The sequence below is a fragment of the Alternaria arbusti genome (genome assembly GCF_024043155.1).
Source record: "Alternaria arbusti strain BMP 1465 chromosome Unknown scaffold_4, whole genome shotgun sequence".
In the NCBI taxonomy this organism is placed as follows: domain Eukaryota; kingdom Fungi; phylum Ascomycota; class Dothideomycetes; order Pleosporales; family Pleosporaceae; genus Alternaria; species Alternaria arbusti.
The window spans coordinates 451,724-466,830 of NW_026249944.1; the positions used below are offsets into that span (position 1 = coordinate 451,724).

Consider the following 15,107-nt stretch of genomic DNA (forward strand, 5'->3'; position numbering starts at 1 on the left):
GTACATGCGCCACCTGAGCGAAAGCACCACATACCTGGATGTACAAGGACTGTTCACAGGCCCAGGAGAGTACGATACCTACTTTGATGACACGAACTCTCTGGGAGTTGGGGGAGAGAACGTCGGCCTCGAGAGCTGGAATACGGCGTCCAGCAAGCCCGCGATCGTCAACCGTTCACAGTGCACTTCGAAGTGCAACGCTCAATTCCCGCGCGCGACGACCAACCAGGCGACGATCAGCTCCAGCACCAACACCGGTGAGACAATTCAGTCAAGAAAAAGTGGTAATGCATCGCTAATACACGCACTAGCCTTTCCACCATACGACTTTGACTATAGGATAGCTTATCCGCATAGGATAGACGAATTCGAAAACGCTACACCGCCCTTCCCATACCCGCAGTCGCTTCCAGGAGATATGACGGACGTCGGCTTTAATAGCATCAATCAACAAATCCGTAGACGTCCGCAGCTGGGCTTCGACGAGAGGAGCTACGGACAGTTTGCATCTAAGTCATCTTCTCGTCTTCAGAAGCCTCGTAATAACATTGCACCTACGGGGCTCATTCTTCCGCAGGATTCAGCCCAAACGTTTCTCTCTCCAGATCAACTCTACAGCGCACAGCCTCAACTTCTCCCCGATTTGAAGGGCGCACCTGTGCCAGGTACGAATCTGCTCAGACTCAGCCACGCATGCTTTCTGGGGACCATACCCCTTCCAGATATGGCATTTCATGCGCCTGGTATGGCCATATCTGCAAAGACTGAGGAAGTGCTTCGACGACCTGTACCAGAGTACAAGGCTGGGGCCACTTCGGTGGCGGATGTATCCATGTTATCTGGTATGTTGGCCGTTCAGCCCTCCTTTATCGTTCTTTGGCTTTTGGTCACTGCCAATAGTCCATATCAATGCATGTCCTCTTCCAATCTAATCAGTATCTGTAGGAGATAACTCTCGGAGTGGACATGATCTCCTTGATGAGCTCTAATCCCCTATCTAAGTAGACCGAGCACTTGATCGCCTCGAGAGAAGAACACTGTGAAGGAGAACTCTATTCGCATACTGGCGAAGGAGACGTGGTTGTCGTTGCTGTGTCACACCAGCATTGAATTTACCGAGTCGGTAAGCGCCGCGCACTGTTTGTAGCTGGATACGTTGAGAACTGCTCTGTATAGCACATACCACATTAGATCAATCAGACAAAGTGTATCTAAACCGAAGATTGATCCTTTGAAGTTTGATAACAAACCCGGTGTATTGAAAACCTAGCACGATCGAGTACCTTAGGATGATCTCAGAGCTGAGCGACCATAGTACATTGCGTACTCGACGCGTTGTAATCTATGGCGACAAGGCTGCGGTGTTTAGAGTCTACCCGTCAAGGCCACTTCTACCGCTCGCAAACGGCGTCGACCGTGATGACTTTCCTTCCGGTTCAGACAGGGGTCTTCTAACTCAATTGATTGAGTATGTCGTCGACAATATAGCCGAGTGGGGTGACCTTTTGCTCAGCGATGTTGCGTTCATCGAAGATTCGGAGGGTTACTTTGAGACAACAAACCCTTCTTTTGGACCTGGAATGGAGAACCCAGACGAGGAGGCGTCTCGTCGCCACAAATCAGATTTAAAACGATATCGCAAGACGATGGCGGATTATCGCATCCGGCAGAAGAAGGACAAAGCAAAGGTCGCGATGGGGAGCCAAGACCAGGCTCAATGATCAGTGAGGCTGAGCTTTAGACATACCAGTCATTCCAGCTACCGCTGTGTCTTCTCATGACATTTGACGAGTTTTTGCCATGAGTAGATCCAAAAGCTTTCTCACGGAGGTCTTAAAGCCATCCCCCAACTTTCGATACTGCGATAGTTCCATTAGGAGACCGCCATCTTGCCATCGCGGCCTCACGACATGACTCAACCATATGAGGGACACGGTCTCGGGCATTCAGCGACCTTGGCCAGGATCGCAGCGAAGTTCTCCGATAAGGGGTCGCTGACGCGTCGTCCTTGAGCAACGGAAGAAAGGCTGTCGGAAAAGTTTGCTGGTGAAAACACACTTGCGGTGGGATGCGAACTAGGCCGAAAACTGCAACGTCACTCCACGCTTTTCGTGCGAAGCCACCCAACCACAATTTTGCTTCCATTGAGAAGCTTCCTCTCGTCTCGAGGATCTTCTGGGAATTGCTTCAACAAGATTCCTCACTTCCTGGTCGGTCACATATCCTGGCGATAATATTGATGTGAGCCATACAAGGAAGGATTTTCGAAATTAGCATCAGTTGATCAGTTGACCAGTTCCTATCTTCGGAATTCTTGTCAGTCTTCTTCAATTCGTAGAGTACGTCACGCAACATCAGCCACGACAAGAGAAGGAACTAGTCAAAGGATTGATGGATTTATATATCTACACACGATCCACGGGTCGATCAGAAAGACCGCAAGTACCGAATTCCAAATGTGGTGGCGAAAGAGCGAGGCTCATTTGTGTGTTGAGAAAGGTCTTATCAGGGGAAAGAGTCAGTGTATTGTGTGAGCCTTTGGGGATCCACGAAAGCTTCGTTATCCTGCATTCTTACAGTCACGATTTGTAAATTCTTCTGTCACTCAATCAGGACTTGTCAGTGTCTTGCAAAGTTAGATGGATTGATGCTATACTTCTGTGCCTCTGTCGCGCAGATCATTGAAGTACATGAGAAGAGACGACCGAGTCTTTGGAAGACATGCTATAGGAGTATCTGGTCGGGGTATTATGAGCGTTGCATTAGAATAAGACACATGGAAAGACAAGGAAGGAATTGAATAATAGATCTCGCAATTATCCATAGTATTTAGTAGATGTTTTCGTGCATGTTGCTGCGACATTAGTTTATGAGATGGGTAATATTAACATAGTCGAGCGGTTTACACGTGTGACATTAGATCAAATGGCAAAGTTCATTACATCAAGTACAGCGCGAAAGGTTCACATGATGATAAAGACTTGTGTTTAGACACGACACAGTAGCTTTGAGCAATGTGATGTTGATCTCAGACAGTATCACGCACGATACCACATCCGCGAATGCTTCCAACAAGACGCCTTTGTTCACGTCAACTGAAACAATTCGCAAATGACTCTTATTTATTGGCACGTCAATAACTGTATCGCTGGAAGAGTCTCGCTTCCAAGCTACGAAAGGCAGTCTAGACATCTACGTGCCTCTTTTCCATTTATCTGCCAGTATACCATCCTCACACTTGAACATCACCACAACACATCGCTCAAGCCTCAGTCCTCCCACCTATAGCCATGACTCTCTACATCCTTCCTCACCATAGCCCGATACTCCTCATGCAACGCCACATGCCTCTTCAGAAACCCCGCATCGCTGTAGCCGGCCTGAAGATTTCGATCGATAAGCCAATACGCAATGAACGCATCTAGATCAGCCAGCATAAGATTCGAGCGATTCATGAACTGCGCTTGGAAGAGGGCTTCGGTGAAGGGACCGCGGTCAAGACCTTGGGGAAAATTGCACGGATGAACACCCTCGGCGCAACCGATAAGCGCGTATGGTGTCTTGGTGATGTCGAAGCCAGTGTGTCGGTTGACACCGGGTGTGAATCTGTAGTGTCCGGTCGTGTGGATGATCGGCTGCGGTGCAGGCGGCGGAGCTCCTTTGACAGGCTTTGTCACTCCCTTCTTCTTTTTCCAGTCCTTTACCCAGGTGCGTGCGTCCATACCGAAGAGACAGTCCAGACCTTGGAGAAAGTGCTGACGATTCTTCGGGATGAAATGTCAGCTCAGTACCACACGCGTGTTCGGTAAACATGGAAGAAGACTCACGATGATCCAAGCCTGGAACTTTGGGGTGATTCCGCCCTGTGCGAAACGGGCTTGCACTTCGGGAATCTGCGCATGAAGGGGAAAGAACTTGAAACGAGTTAGCGGTATGTAAGGAGACTGTAACAGATTTCATACCGTAGGAATCTCCAACGCGGTCAGTGGGATAGTGAAGACAGATAGATCGAATTGTGAGGGGGTTACAACACTGTGCAGTGGATGGAAAGGCCTCTGAAGTACATCGTGGGGCGGCATCTTGTTGTGTAATCCGGTATGGATAAGTTGATGCGATACGGACGGCGAGTAGAGATCCGTAAACCCAGGTCCAAAGTAGCGCATGCTCTTGTCACCTTCAGGGAAGAAACCGTTTTCGTTGAATCTCGCGCGACCTTTCTTGACGTTCCTGTCGTGCTCTGAATCGAAGCCGTCATCGTCGTCGCCGTCTTCGTCGGCGAGGGCAGAAGTCGCTCCAGATCGCGAGCGCTTGTGAGTGGTTGCTCGTGGGGTAGCGCCGCTAGATGCGCGCGGACGCCTCTCTTTCTCACTGCGACCAACGTCGGTGGGGTTGCGAAGTGTTTTCCGGGGCGCTTTGGAGGCAGTACCGCGCTGGCGGCCGGTGGTGGGACTGCTCATGACCGTGATAGAGACAAGAGACGAGGAACGAAGGGGCTTGATACCATTAAAAGACTTGGCGTGCAGAAGAGACTTGTTTTGTTTGCCGATACTCCCTCACTCCAGGAGATAAACGAGCACCCTAGAACCGACTTTGACGTCAGATTTTCACATTTGCTTGTCTAATCCTAGTGAAATCCCCATCTCTTCAGCGTATTCCACATAAGAGGGTGTGCAGCTCCTCAACGCGACAAATCCGGGGGCGGAGGGGAGAGCGCTAATAGGCCGGACCACGTAATTCTAACAAATGAATCAATTGGCTGCCTAGCAACGGAGCAGCAATACATGGGAACAGGCTACGATTTTGACTCGGACTGGGGCCTCGTCTTGGTTCGGGCTAGCCATTGAGATTATACTTTGAAAATATGATTGTGATAGCTTTGAGGGGCAATGAAAGAGTTGGGCAGCCTGGAATTCCAGTCATCAGAATCGATGGAAACCTTGAATATACCTACGCGTGCATCTCGTCCTAATCGGACAAGGTCCAGAAACGCTGCACAATCGCATCAGGAAGCGCAGGCAAATGCGTCTTCATTGGGCGTACTACCAGCTCTTCGCCCTTTCCCAGACAGAGAAGTACAGCAGAACCGTTGCTCGTATTCTCCTTTACTGTCGTCTTCAACTCGCCCAACAACCACACAAGCTTACGAAGAGCTGCTTGTCGCTTGCCGTCATCCTCGTAGCTCCTTCTCATTTCCTCTGGAGTGAAGAGTTTCTCGGTCGAAGAGAAGACACCATCCTTGTTCGTTCCAAGAGACCATCGCGAAGTTCTACCGACCCAGATTTGATCGAGGGGCTTGCTCTGGTTGTTGCTCTTTAGTTCCATTGTCTTGCTGTGAGAGATCGACTTTCCTGCCAGAAGCACGGTGGTCGAGTCAGAGCTTGCGAGTCGGATGGTAGTGTTCGCAATCTCGGGCTCGGGATGCAATGTGGATTTCGCCAACATTTCCTCGATTTCGTTCCAGGAGGGCTGCTCATCGGGCATGTATGCGTCTGTCTCTGCCCTTACCACGATGTTGAGGCCCCCGAAATCGTACTGAATGGTATGGTGATGTCCTTCCGCATCTTGAAGGTCTGGTTCCAGTTGAGTCGTCCAGGCAGCCTCGAAGTTACGTCCGTACGATCCGTTGGTAGAGCCGGCCATGCCGGATCGAAGCCGTCGCCCCACAATCAAAGTGTTGCCAACGACGTGGAGGGTCAGTGCAAACGGCTGGCATGATACATCCTTGACGTATGTAATGAGCGCAGTCATTGATCCGCGAGCGACGAGGACATCAACGTCATCGAAACGCTTGCTTGGCTTCATAACATTAAGAGCCTGGAAGAGTGGCTCGAACTGGAATCGCGGTACCTTGGCTACATGTTGATCGATATAATAGCGTCCTGTGTCTGGCTCCAGTTTCAACGGGGCAGGTGGCTTCGTGAACATCGGCGGAGTCCCAGGAACGTAGATAGTAGGAGTATTGGTGTACGACTTGAAGCTGTAGCTGCAAAGAAGCTCATAGCCCTTATCCGACACATGGTTTGGCGACTCGGGTATCGCCTTGGCCAGCATATTTAAGATGATCTCGTTGCTCGTGTTGGCGTTCATCCAAGGATCATCCCGTCTGCGCTTTAGATACCTCTTCCACCAAGCCACGGCGGACTTCCACGTACTGCCTTCTACGTAGACACGGTCCAGGGCGATGATGGTAACCGAGTAAACAGCTAGTGCAGTCAAACCCTGCCACTTGCTCCATGACTTGAAAATATCCATATCGGCAGACACCAGGTCCGACTCGTATACTGCAGTCGAGAGTGGGCTGAACAACGTGGAGCAGGTGCGGAGTCAGGAGGATCGTGTGCTGCACTCTTGCTTCAGTAGTCGATCTAGGGGTTGAGCGAACGTTAGGTAGAGTGGTAACAAGCTTCCGGGTGGTCGGTGTATTGAGCTAGGCGGTGGAGAGGTAGAAGTCGTATAAACCGGTGATCAATAAGGTGAATATACGGCAGGATAAAGGCGAGGCTACACTCATAGGCTGCAGCCAATAGATGGCAGTAACGCAGGGAACGATCAACATCTGCCATGAGTGCCTGCTTCATTACGCCGACCCCAATAGGATTGAGTGAATTCATAGCGAGAGAGCTGCAAATCGCGGTCGACAATCGCTGCCTTCGAGTCTATAACTCGAGATTAGCGAATCCAGTGATTGCCATCAAAACTAGCAAATCATCGCGCCCACAAGCAGGATTCGGTGGTTTAACACAGCTTGACCGCTCCTCTGTGACCGCATGTCTTGACTGTAGAAGGCAGCAGGCGTTTGTCAGGCTACCATGCCGGAAGCGCAGTGCAGTCTTATAGGCTCAGTCCAAAGTGGCCGAGTCATCCAAGCGTTTGTCTCGGTGTAAAGCAAGGCGACGATATTGACGAAGACATCGAATCATCGAGCTCCCGAGGTCGTCTCGCTGACGATCGGTATGTCGGCGGGAAAAGTGCTGTCCTCGTTTAATCAGTGGCGTGTCTGCGTTCTATGAGCTCGCATTGTCGCGTCGATGCCCGAGTGTTGATTCAGCATGGCGAGCATGTGCGTGGGGGAAAGCTGTCAGGCGAGGTTTGACAGCTCGACGGCCGAAGTTCGAGGACGCGACGCGTGTGCCACCGTCCGCTGACGTAATGACGCGAGTCCCAAAACGCGCTACGATCTCGCTAACCCCAACGAGCTGATCACGTGCATGACCCGAAGTCCGTCATCACCGTGCAGCAGACTTTATAGCGACCTCTCGACTTCATTCTGCTGCGATGGCACGGACATCTACATATCCCGACGGCCACTCTTACTATCGTGCCACCGGTGCAGACGCCGATGCGATCCCTCCCCCTTGCGGCACCACGTCGTTCGGATGACCCAGACTCATTTCCGCACTCGAACCCCCATTCCCTTTTATGCCCACAAGCTCCGGCAAGGATGATAGATCGAAAGGTATCCGTTTCTTTGTACCAGTGCCACTATGTTGTCGTTGCTTCCGACGATGAAGGATCCAAACAGGCGCGCACAAAGCCATTAACAAAATAATGGCGAAGCCCACCGCGATACCGGCGATCGCGCCTTTTGGTAATGGCGATTTGCTTGATGCGTCGGGGTCGGAAGGAGTGGTCTCTGGCGCCGGCGATGGGAGATCCAATGAGCAGGAAGATGAGCCGTCTGGTGCCGTTGAACACTCGGATGTAGGCAGAATCAACTGGATTTGCCTGGCGTCGATAAGGTTACGCCATATGTCGTCAGATAGAGTCGTGGTAGTAGTGACGGGAGCTTTGCCTTCAACGCACACAACCTCGTCTAACGTGGTAACGTCAGTGCCGGGAAGGCTGAAGCAAGCCTGTTCCACTGCCAGGTTCGTGTTGCCTGCGTAAGTACGGTAAGAGCTGTATCGATAGGTCAATTAATTGAACCTGTCATGCATGCATGAGAAGAACTTACGAAGGACAGCATGCGACTTGAGTGTAAGTAGAAGGTGTGCCGAATGTCCTCCGTGCTACATCAACCCATCCTTCTGGACATTGATTTGCCGGAGAATACAAGAGGTTTGAGTGAGAAGAAAGGTAGGGGCCAAGCCAGTGTGTTCCTGGCGGAAAACATTCACTTGCCAGAGTGGGCTTGCCGTCAGATCCGCATGTTCGATCTCTTTCCCACGATGCGCAGCTGCTGCTGTCTTCTGGATCACACTCTCGAACGGGAAGAGAACAGTAAGCTGGTGCGGTGAATGGCGTAATTAGCGACCCGTACGGGGCTGTGGAGTCTGGTGTTGTTACGGGCGACGACGATGTGCGGGAAGTGGTGTTTATGTTGCTGGACAGGGAGGATGATGTTGCTTGTTCGCTAGCAGAAGACGATGACGATGATGTAACGGGAGAGTCGGCCATGTTGCGGATAAGAGAGGATGATTTTGGCTACGAGAAGACGAAGATGAACATATGGGGACCAAAGGCACCCGTGCATTCATATGCAACGCCTGGCACCGGGAACATTATAATGCGGCGCATGATACCGTCGGCTAATGAGAGGATGGTCAACGGTGTGACGAGATTCGCAAATGTTGCTTGAGTTCCGCGCCGTATGCTGCGCCGCACATCTGCCCATGCGTTAAAGCGGGCGAGAGATTGATCCTTGGCAACCAACCTTGCCGGAAATCTTATGTTATGTATATGACGATGATTGGTACAAGGGATGATCAAACGGAGCTGCGCATGCGCAGTGAGATCCCGCGCACGTCCATGGACTTAGGAAGGCGGAACCGAACAAAAGCCTTATAGCAAAAAAATCATGAAAATGAGAGAGGGAAGGTTCTGTCGGTCTCGAACGACCAAGTGGTTACAACGTATCGCTCTCTGCTAAACAGTATGGGTATCAATATAGTAACAAACGAAGAAAAGATCCACGCCATCAAAACCCATCAACGCCCCGGTGTGAGCGCAGTTTCCAATCTCGGCGACCTAACCTCCGGCTGTGGATGAAACAAACCATTCGAACTCGCCATCTGTGTAGGCGGGGAAATCATGCCATGGTTTCCCACAAACTCAGGTAATGCGTCGTGCTCTCCACTCGGGCTAGCCTTCGGTATCGGCGCGTGGTGATGCTGGTTTTGTCGGCGACGCCAGAGGAAGAGGAGTCCGCCGGCGAGTGCCAGTGCGGCGACCGCACCCACAGCGATGCCAACAATGGGACCTGTACCGAGACGACGTGATTTGGGTTCTGGGGAATCCGCAGGTGGTGGGTTATAATGAGGAGGACCGAAATCTAATGTTGGTTCGCTAAGAGGGGTAAAGGTTGCCTCTGAAGAAGAGGCAGTGGTGAGAATTGCCTCAATTATTGCGGCCCAAACGGCTGTATTATCGGTACCATATTCGCTGGTAAACCATTCAGAAGCCGAGCTTCCATCCGTCTGGCAAGCTAAGACCGAAGTTGAGTTGGCGGTCCAGGTGATCGAACTAGTACAACTCGAATATAAGTAATGCGCGGAGTAGCCGCTAATGAATAATGTCAGTGGCTGCCAAACATGCTGGCCAGAAACTACTCACGATGGACAGCATACTGCGGTGGTCTGGCTTGACGGATCTATAATCTGGCTTTGCGTTGCCCACCCATCGGGACATCCTGTAGCTGGGGAGTATGTCAAGACCGAGTATGGGAATGGACTGCCTGGAAAGCATTCGCTAGCACGGGTGGGGCGTCCATTTGAACCGCAGGTCTGATCACGCTCAACGTACCCACAACTTAGGGTAGGTGTGCCAGTTGAAGTTCCACTAGACGGTGTCTCAAAAAAACATGACGACTTGACAACGTTGTCGCAATAAGACGGCGGAGTGAAAGGGGTCATAATCGAATAGGAGGGTGTCGGTCGCGTCAAGGAGGAACTGAAGGAAGTCGTCATGGAGGCGGTTGGGAAATCGGCCATGGCTGAAGTCAGAGAGGCGATGAGATCGCGTACCACTGCGAACAGACGAGACCAGCAGCGAGCATTTGTAGTACTCACAAGGGATGGGAAGGATGAGGTCAAAGCGCAGCCCTGCTCCGCCGCCCCCATGCTCCCGTTGTGTGAGACCCTGCAAGCCTCGCGAGTGGCTTCCCTCTCTCCAATGAGGGTGTGGGTCTATTAGCAGGCGCGTGCAGACAGCATGCATTCCGCGGGGTGCCTTAAGCCACTTCAAGCTCGTTGGGTCTTGCTGGGATGTTGAGCGAGATTCCAATAAGGACATGGCGTTGAGTCGCTTGGCTGGGTTGTTTGCGGCGTTTTGAAGACAAAGCATCCAGGTAACCTCGGACAGCATCGTGGTTGACGTCTCTGTAGTACGAACGATGGATGAAGAGTATGACTGTGAAAATGCTACGCGGCGTATGCAAGGCTGACCTGCCTGACCACCCTTACCTTTTGACAGCGCGATTCGCGTTTAAACTTGCCCTTTGGGATGCGGTGTGCAGGCAGTGATGGCGTTTGGGGGCCAAATTTCCTTTGACAGCATAACAACTAGGTGGCACAGTTCCCAAAAGATTGGGTCTCAATGCTGGCTGTGGAGGCTGTGTTGCTCATGCGCTCCATCCTAAGAAATAGTATACTGCCTATCAAGCGATAGCGATAGGAACATTGTATATGTTATAGGCAACGCGACGGAAGACCGGCGTGTTTTCTGCGCGTCGTGGTTGTGCCAAGGAATCGCGACGGGACATTCGGGGCAATTGGGCAATGACGCGGAAGTAGAAGTCGCAAACTCGCGTGCGCATACGTGCAAAAGTTCACCATAACTGGAATGAGATCAGATAGAGATTGAATGTGTTCTCGCGGCGGTGGGTTGAGATGAGGTCGGAGTTGCGTAGCACAAAGCTAGAGGCGTAAGCAGCGTGGCGGCGAATTGCGGGGAAGGCGTGACCAGCAATGCAGCACTTCTGTGGATGGGCAGACCTTGATACATCCCATCTTTGAATTCTGGCTTACGAGGACATGGGCTGATTAGTATGCTCAGCGATTGTTGTTGAGTGAGCAAAAAGGCCCGGCCTGGCAAGAGGGCAATTGCCGAGAGAACGTGACCTGGCGATATGTGGCTCCGAGATCCTCGGCCCAGCCGTCGCGACTATGTTGCCCCACAACTTAAGTTAAGAGCTGTCTCCACCTCCGCATTCACTCACCATCTCCCCTAAACATCGCCTTCCTCACTCACAAACCTCAATTAATCGCTCGTCTCTACCTTCACAATGACCGACCGCCTCAAGTCCATCGTTTCGCACATGACGCCCTCGGCCAGCGGCATCTCGGCCCTGTAAGCTCCACCCGGACAGAAATGACACGTGAAGAACGCGCGGCGGATGATAAGGGAAGAATGCAGCGCTGACAGCCATCAACAGTACCACCAAGAACCCCGACGATGTTGTCATCACCCTGGCCTTCCGCACTCCCCTCACCAAGGCACACAAGGGCGGCTTCAAGGACACGACCCTTGACGGCATCCTCGTCAAGACGCTCAAGCAAGTCGTCGCAAAGTCGAACCTCGATCCCGCAGTAGTAGAGGACATCTGCGTCGGCAACGTCTCAGATGCCAAGGCTGCCTACTATGTCCGCGCCGCCATGCTCGCCGCTGGCTTCCCCAACACCACATCCGGCTCGTCGCTGAACCGCTTCTGCTCCTCGGGACTCAAGGCCGTACAAGACATTGCCAACCAGATCGCCGTCGGCAGCATCGAGTGCGGTCTCGCCATGGGCGCTGAGAGCATGACAGCAGGTGGCGACAGGCTCGAGAGGCCGTTCGTCGACGAGGTGCTCGAGAACCAGGAGGCGAAGGACTGCATGCAGCCCATGGGCCAGACCTCAGAAAACGTCGGCAAGGACTTCAACATCTCGCGCGAGCGCCAGGACAAGTACGCTGCCGAGTCATACCGGAGAGCCGAGGTTGCGCAGAAGGCGGGCTGGTTCGACGACGAGATTGCGCCCATCACCACCCAGATCAAGGACCCCAAGACAGGCGAGGTCAAGACCGTCACCCTGACCAAGGATGAGGGTATCCGCGCCGGCACCACATTCGAGAGCCTGCAGAAGGTCAAGCCTGCTTTCCTGCCCCATGGCGACAGGTCACACGCCGGAAACTCTTCGCAACTCACAGACGGTGCCGCTGCCATCCTCATGATGAAGCGCTCCACTGCCGAGAAGCTTGGCCAACCCATCCTCGCCAAGTACGTCGGTGCCACCGTCGCTGGTCTGCCACCCAGGATCATGGGTATCGGCCCATCCGTCGCCATCCCTAAGCTCCTCTCCAAGTTCAACATCACGCTCGAGGACGTTGACCTTATCGAGCTCAACGAGGCTTTCGCTTCCATGGCTGTATACTGTCTCGAGACACTCAAGATCGACCACCAGAAGCTCAACCCAAGGGGAGGTGCTATTGCGCTGGGTCACCCACTTGGCTGCACTGGTGCGCGTCAAATCGTCACTGGTCTGAGCGAGTGCAGGAGGCAGAAGAAGAAGGTTCTGCTCACCAGTATGTGCATTGGTACTGGTATGGGTATGGCCGGTCTGTTCATCAACGAGCAGAACGTGTAAGATATTTAGTATATAGCGTTGTATATGAAGCCATTTTCGATCGTCTGCATCAATCTTCATTCACCTTCCCCGGCACATGCGTATTCAAATCCTTCCGTGGCGTCCTGCCTGCATTACTCCGCTCAAGCCAGGTGCACCTACCTGTCTTTTTGTTGGCTGACACGCGACTTCCGAGCAAGAACACGGAACGTAGTTTCCTTCTTGGGAAAGCGATTCCGTGTAGTCAACACCTCACTTTTCCTGTTGAATTATAACCACAGCAACCGCGCATCCCCTCCAAAGGCCATCTCGATCTCGGCAAGCCCTGCATCACAGATTATCTTCCGGCATATCAACGCCAAGCCGCAAGTCCCCAGAACCATGGTACGTCAGGAAGCTGGGATTTTAAAACCTGCTTCATCAAATATTCCTCTGCATACCATCAATTTTTTAGGCCTACCTGCACCTCACAAAAGCTTCCGACGTGTCACCTGCACATCATCTGCGCGCGCACAACACATCCCCTCCTCTAAACACACCCAACAAGATCTTGAGAGACACTATCAAGACATGTCGGACAACAGCAAAGACATTGTAAAAAGCCCTAGTGCGACGGCGAGCGTTCCGAGACGCGCAATCCCCGAAACAATGTACGACCGCGTCAAGCACCTCTCCGAGTACTAGGCCTGGGTGGCTGGTGGTGGTTTGGCGCGATTCGCCAATGAGCAAAATCTGGAAACAGATTTTGTAGATCACCTGTTCCTCACCAGCCCCCAGGTCCGGATAGCGTACGATAGGATCCTCCGGACAATGCCCAGCGTATTGAAGGAGATGACGCGGGATATGAGGCCAGAGCCGCCGACCTACAGCCAGCGAACCGCACTCCAGGCAATGAACGAGCATGACCAAGACAGCAGTTCGGCTGCAACTTCGGAGGCCGACGATGACAGCGGCGAGAAGACGAGCAACCCTGAGCACACAAGCGAGAAGCAACCCGCAAGCAAGCAGACTAGCGATGTTGTGAGTCGCAAGACTCGGTAGCCCTAGATACACCTTGATACCAAGACTAATACCGGGTTTGCCACAGGATGACCACGAGGACTGGAGTTGGAGCGCGTTCATGACAGGAAACCGTCCCAATTCCTCGCCTTTCAGATGCAGGAGAGCGCGCAACCTCCAATGGAGCAGCCCGACAAAGTCTTGAATGTGAGCAGAAATGAGGTGAATTGATGATCTATTCTAACATGAGAGGAGCGCTGCCTATATACGGCAGTATGCTTGCTACAAACAATCGTACGCAAGCATCTCTTTGTACATGAGATGGTTGCTAGCAAACCAACACAAAGAGGGGTTCCGCCTTGGCGGAGGGTAGCCCCGCGAAGAGACTGAAGCGAGAATGATCGCTACGAGCGACGTTGTGAGTCGCAAGACTCGGCAGCCCTAGATACATCTTGATACCAACCTTGGAAGACTCAGAAACCATGTATGACCGAGTTCAACACCTTTCTGAATACAAGACCTGGGTGGCTAATGGGAGCCTGGAACAGTTTGCAGAAGAACATGTGTCTTCATGACTATTACAATCCTCTTGTTCGGCAGTCACGCCATGACGTAACCGTTACCACTGCATACATCACAGCGACATACCTAGGTATACATCAACTCTACAAATACCAAACCCCATGCATCCCAAGGATTCCCTAAGAAACGGATCTGAGCCATTTGATCACCGCCAAAATGCCACACCCAAGCCTCGAATACACCACCGTCCAACCCCCCTTATCCACCTACCCCCAAAACGCCACCCGCAACAACACCTCCGGCACCGACGCCTCCGTCCTCGACCGCCTCAAGATCCGCGAAATCTGCGAAGGCTGGGGCATGTACCGCGACGCCGCCGAGTGGCAAAACTACTCTTCCATGTTCCACCCCGGCGCCTACATAACCACATCATGGACGCAAGGCCGCCTCGACGACTTCATCGCGTCCTCCAAAGAAGGCTTCGAGAAACAGACGCCTCATGGCCCGTTTCCGTATATCCTGCATCGCATATGTGGCCAGACGGTCGATGTTCAAGGCGACCGGGCGATAAGTAAAATGAAAGTTACAATTACATGTCGCATCATGCTTGAGGGCATTGAGATGGACAACGAAGCGGATACCCGCTTTTTCTTCTTCCTCTCGAAAAACGCGCAGGGTAAATGGGGTGTCAATTTCATGACGTTGCTGTTCGATAAGGATAAGATGGTGCCTGTGGTACCGGGGAAGGCGTTCGATGTACCCGAGGAAGAGGTCAAGCAGTATCCGAGTGGGTATCGGTATCTGGCTTGGGCGGAGAGTAAGGCGGGGAGGCCGCCGAAGATGGATTTGAATGCGCATGGGCCGGAAAGGGATGTGTTGTATGGGAAGTGTAAGATATGGTTGGAGGGTGGGGATGTTAGGCCGAATCTTACGGGGGAGGATTTGGGGGAGTGGTAGATTGTGGGGATGGGATGATGGATGAGGTGATGGTCACGAAGTAATAGAAGATTTTGTGAAAAGCCAAAAAGATACATTAGAGACATGTAA

The 15,107-nt window shown here is 52.3% G+C and overlaps 5 protein-coding genes across 5 annotated transcripts; 3 read left to right on the forward strand and 2 right to left on the reverse strand.

Moving 5' to 3' along the window:
• Positions 1-3,269: 3,269 nt before the first annotated feature.
• J4E86_003774 (uncharacterized protein) lies at positions 3,270-4,457 on the reverse strand (the record flags this gene model as incomplete). The annotated part of the gene is made up of 3 exons (XM_051444326.1): positions 3,270-3,764; positions 3,828-3,893; positions 3,963-4,457. The coding sequence occupies 3 exons, from the start codon at positions 4,455-4,457 to the stop codon at positions 3,270-3,272; spliced, it is 1,056 nt and encodes a 351-aa protein (XP_051303951.1).
• A 508-nt stretch (positions 4,458-4,965) lies between these two features.
• Positions 4,966-6,252, reverse strand: J4E86_003775 (uncharacterized protein; the record flags this gene model as incomplete). Its single annotated transcript, XM_051444327.1, has 1 exon — positions 4,966-6,252. One exon carries the CDS (start codon positions 6,250-6,252, stop codon positions 4,966-4,968), a length of 1,287 nt encoding a protein of 428 aa, XP_051303952.1.
• A 4,969-nt stretch (positions 6,253-11,221) lies between these two features.
• J4E86_003776 (uncharacterized protein) lies at positions 11,222-12,560 on the forward strand (the record flags this gene model as incomplete). The annotated part of the gene is made up of 2 exons (XM_051444328.1): positions 11,222-11,286; positions 11,372-12,560. The coding sequence occupies 2 exons, from the start codon at positions 11,222-11,224 to the stop codon at positions 12,558-12,560; spliced, it is 1,254 nt and encodes a 417-aa protein (XP_051303953.1).
• A 627-nt stretch (positions 12,561-13,187) lies between these two features.
• J4E86_003777 (uncharacterized protein) lies at positions 13,188-13,580 on the forward strand (the record flags this gene model as incomplete). Its single annotated transcript, XM_051444329.1, has 2 exons — positions 13,188-13,199; positions 13,317-13,580. 2 exons carry the CDS (start codon positions 13,188-13,190, stop codon positions 13,578-13,580), a joined length of 276 nt encoding a protein of 91 aa, XP_051303954.1.
• A 696-nt stretch (positions 13,581-14,276) lies between these two features.
• Positions 14,277-15,017, forward strand: J4E86_003778 (uncharacterized protein; the record flags this gene model as incomplete). Its single annotated transcript, XM_051444330.1, has 1 exon — positions 14,277-15,017. The coding sequence occupies one exon, from the start codon at positions 14,277-14,279 to the stop codon at positions 15,015-15,017; it is 741 nt and encodes a 246-aa protein (XP_051303955.1).
• Between the last annotated feature and the right edge of the window lie 90 nt (positions 15,018-15,107).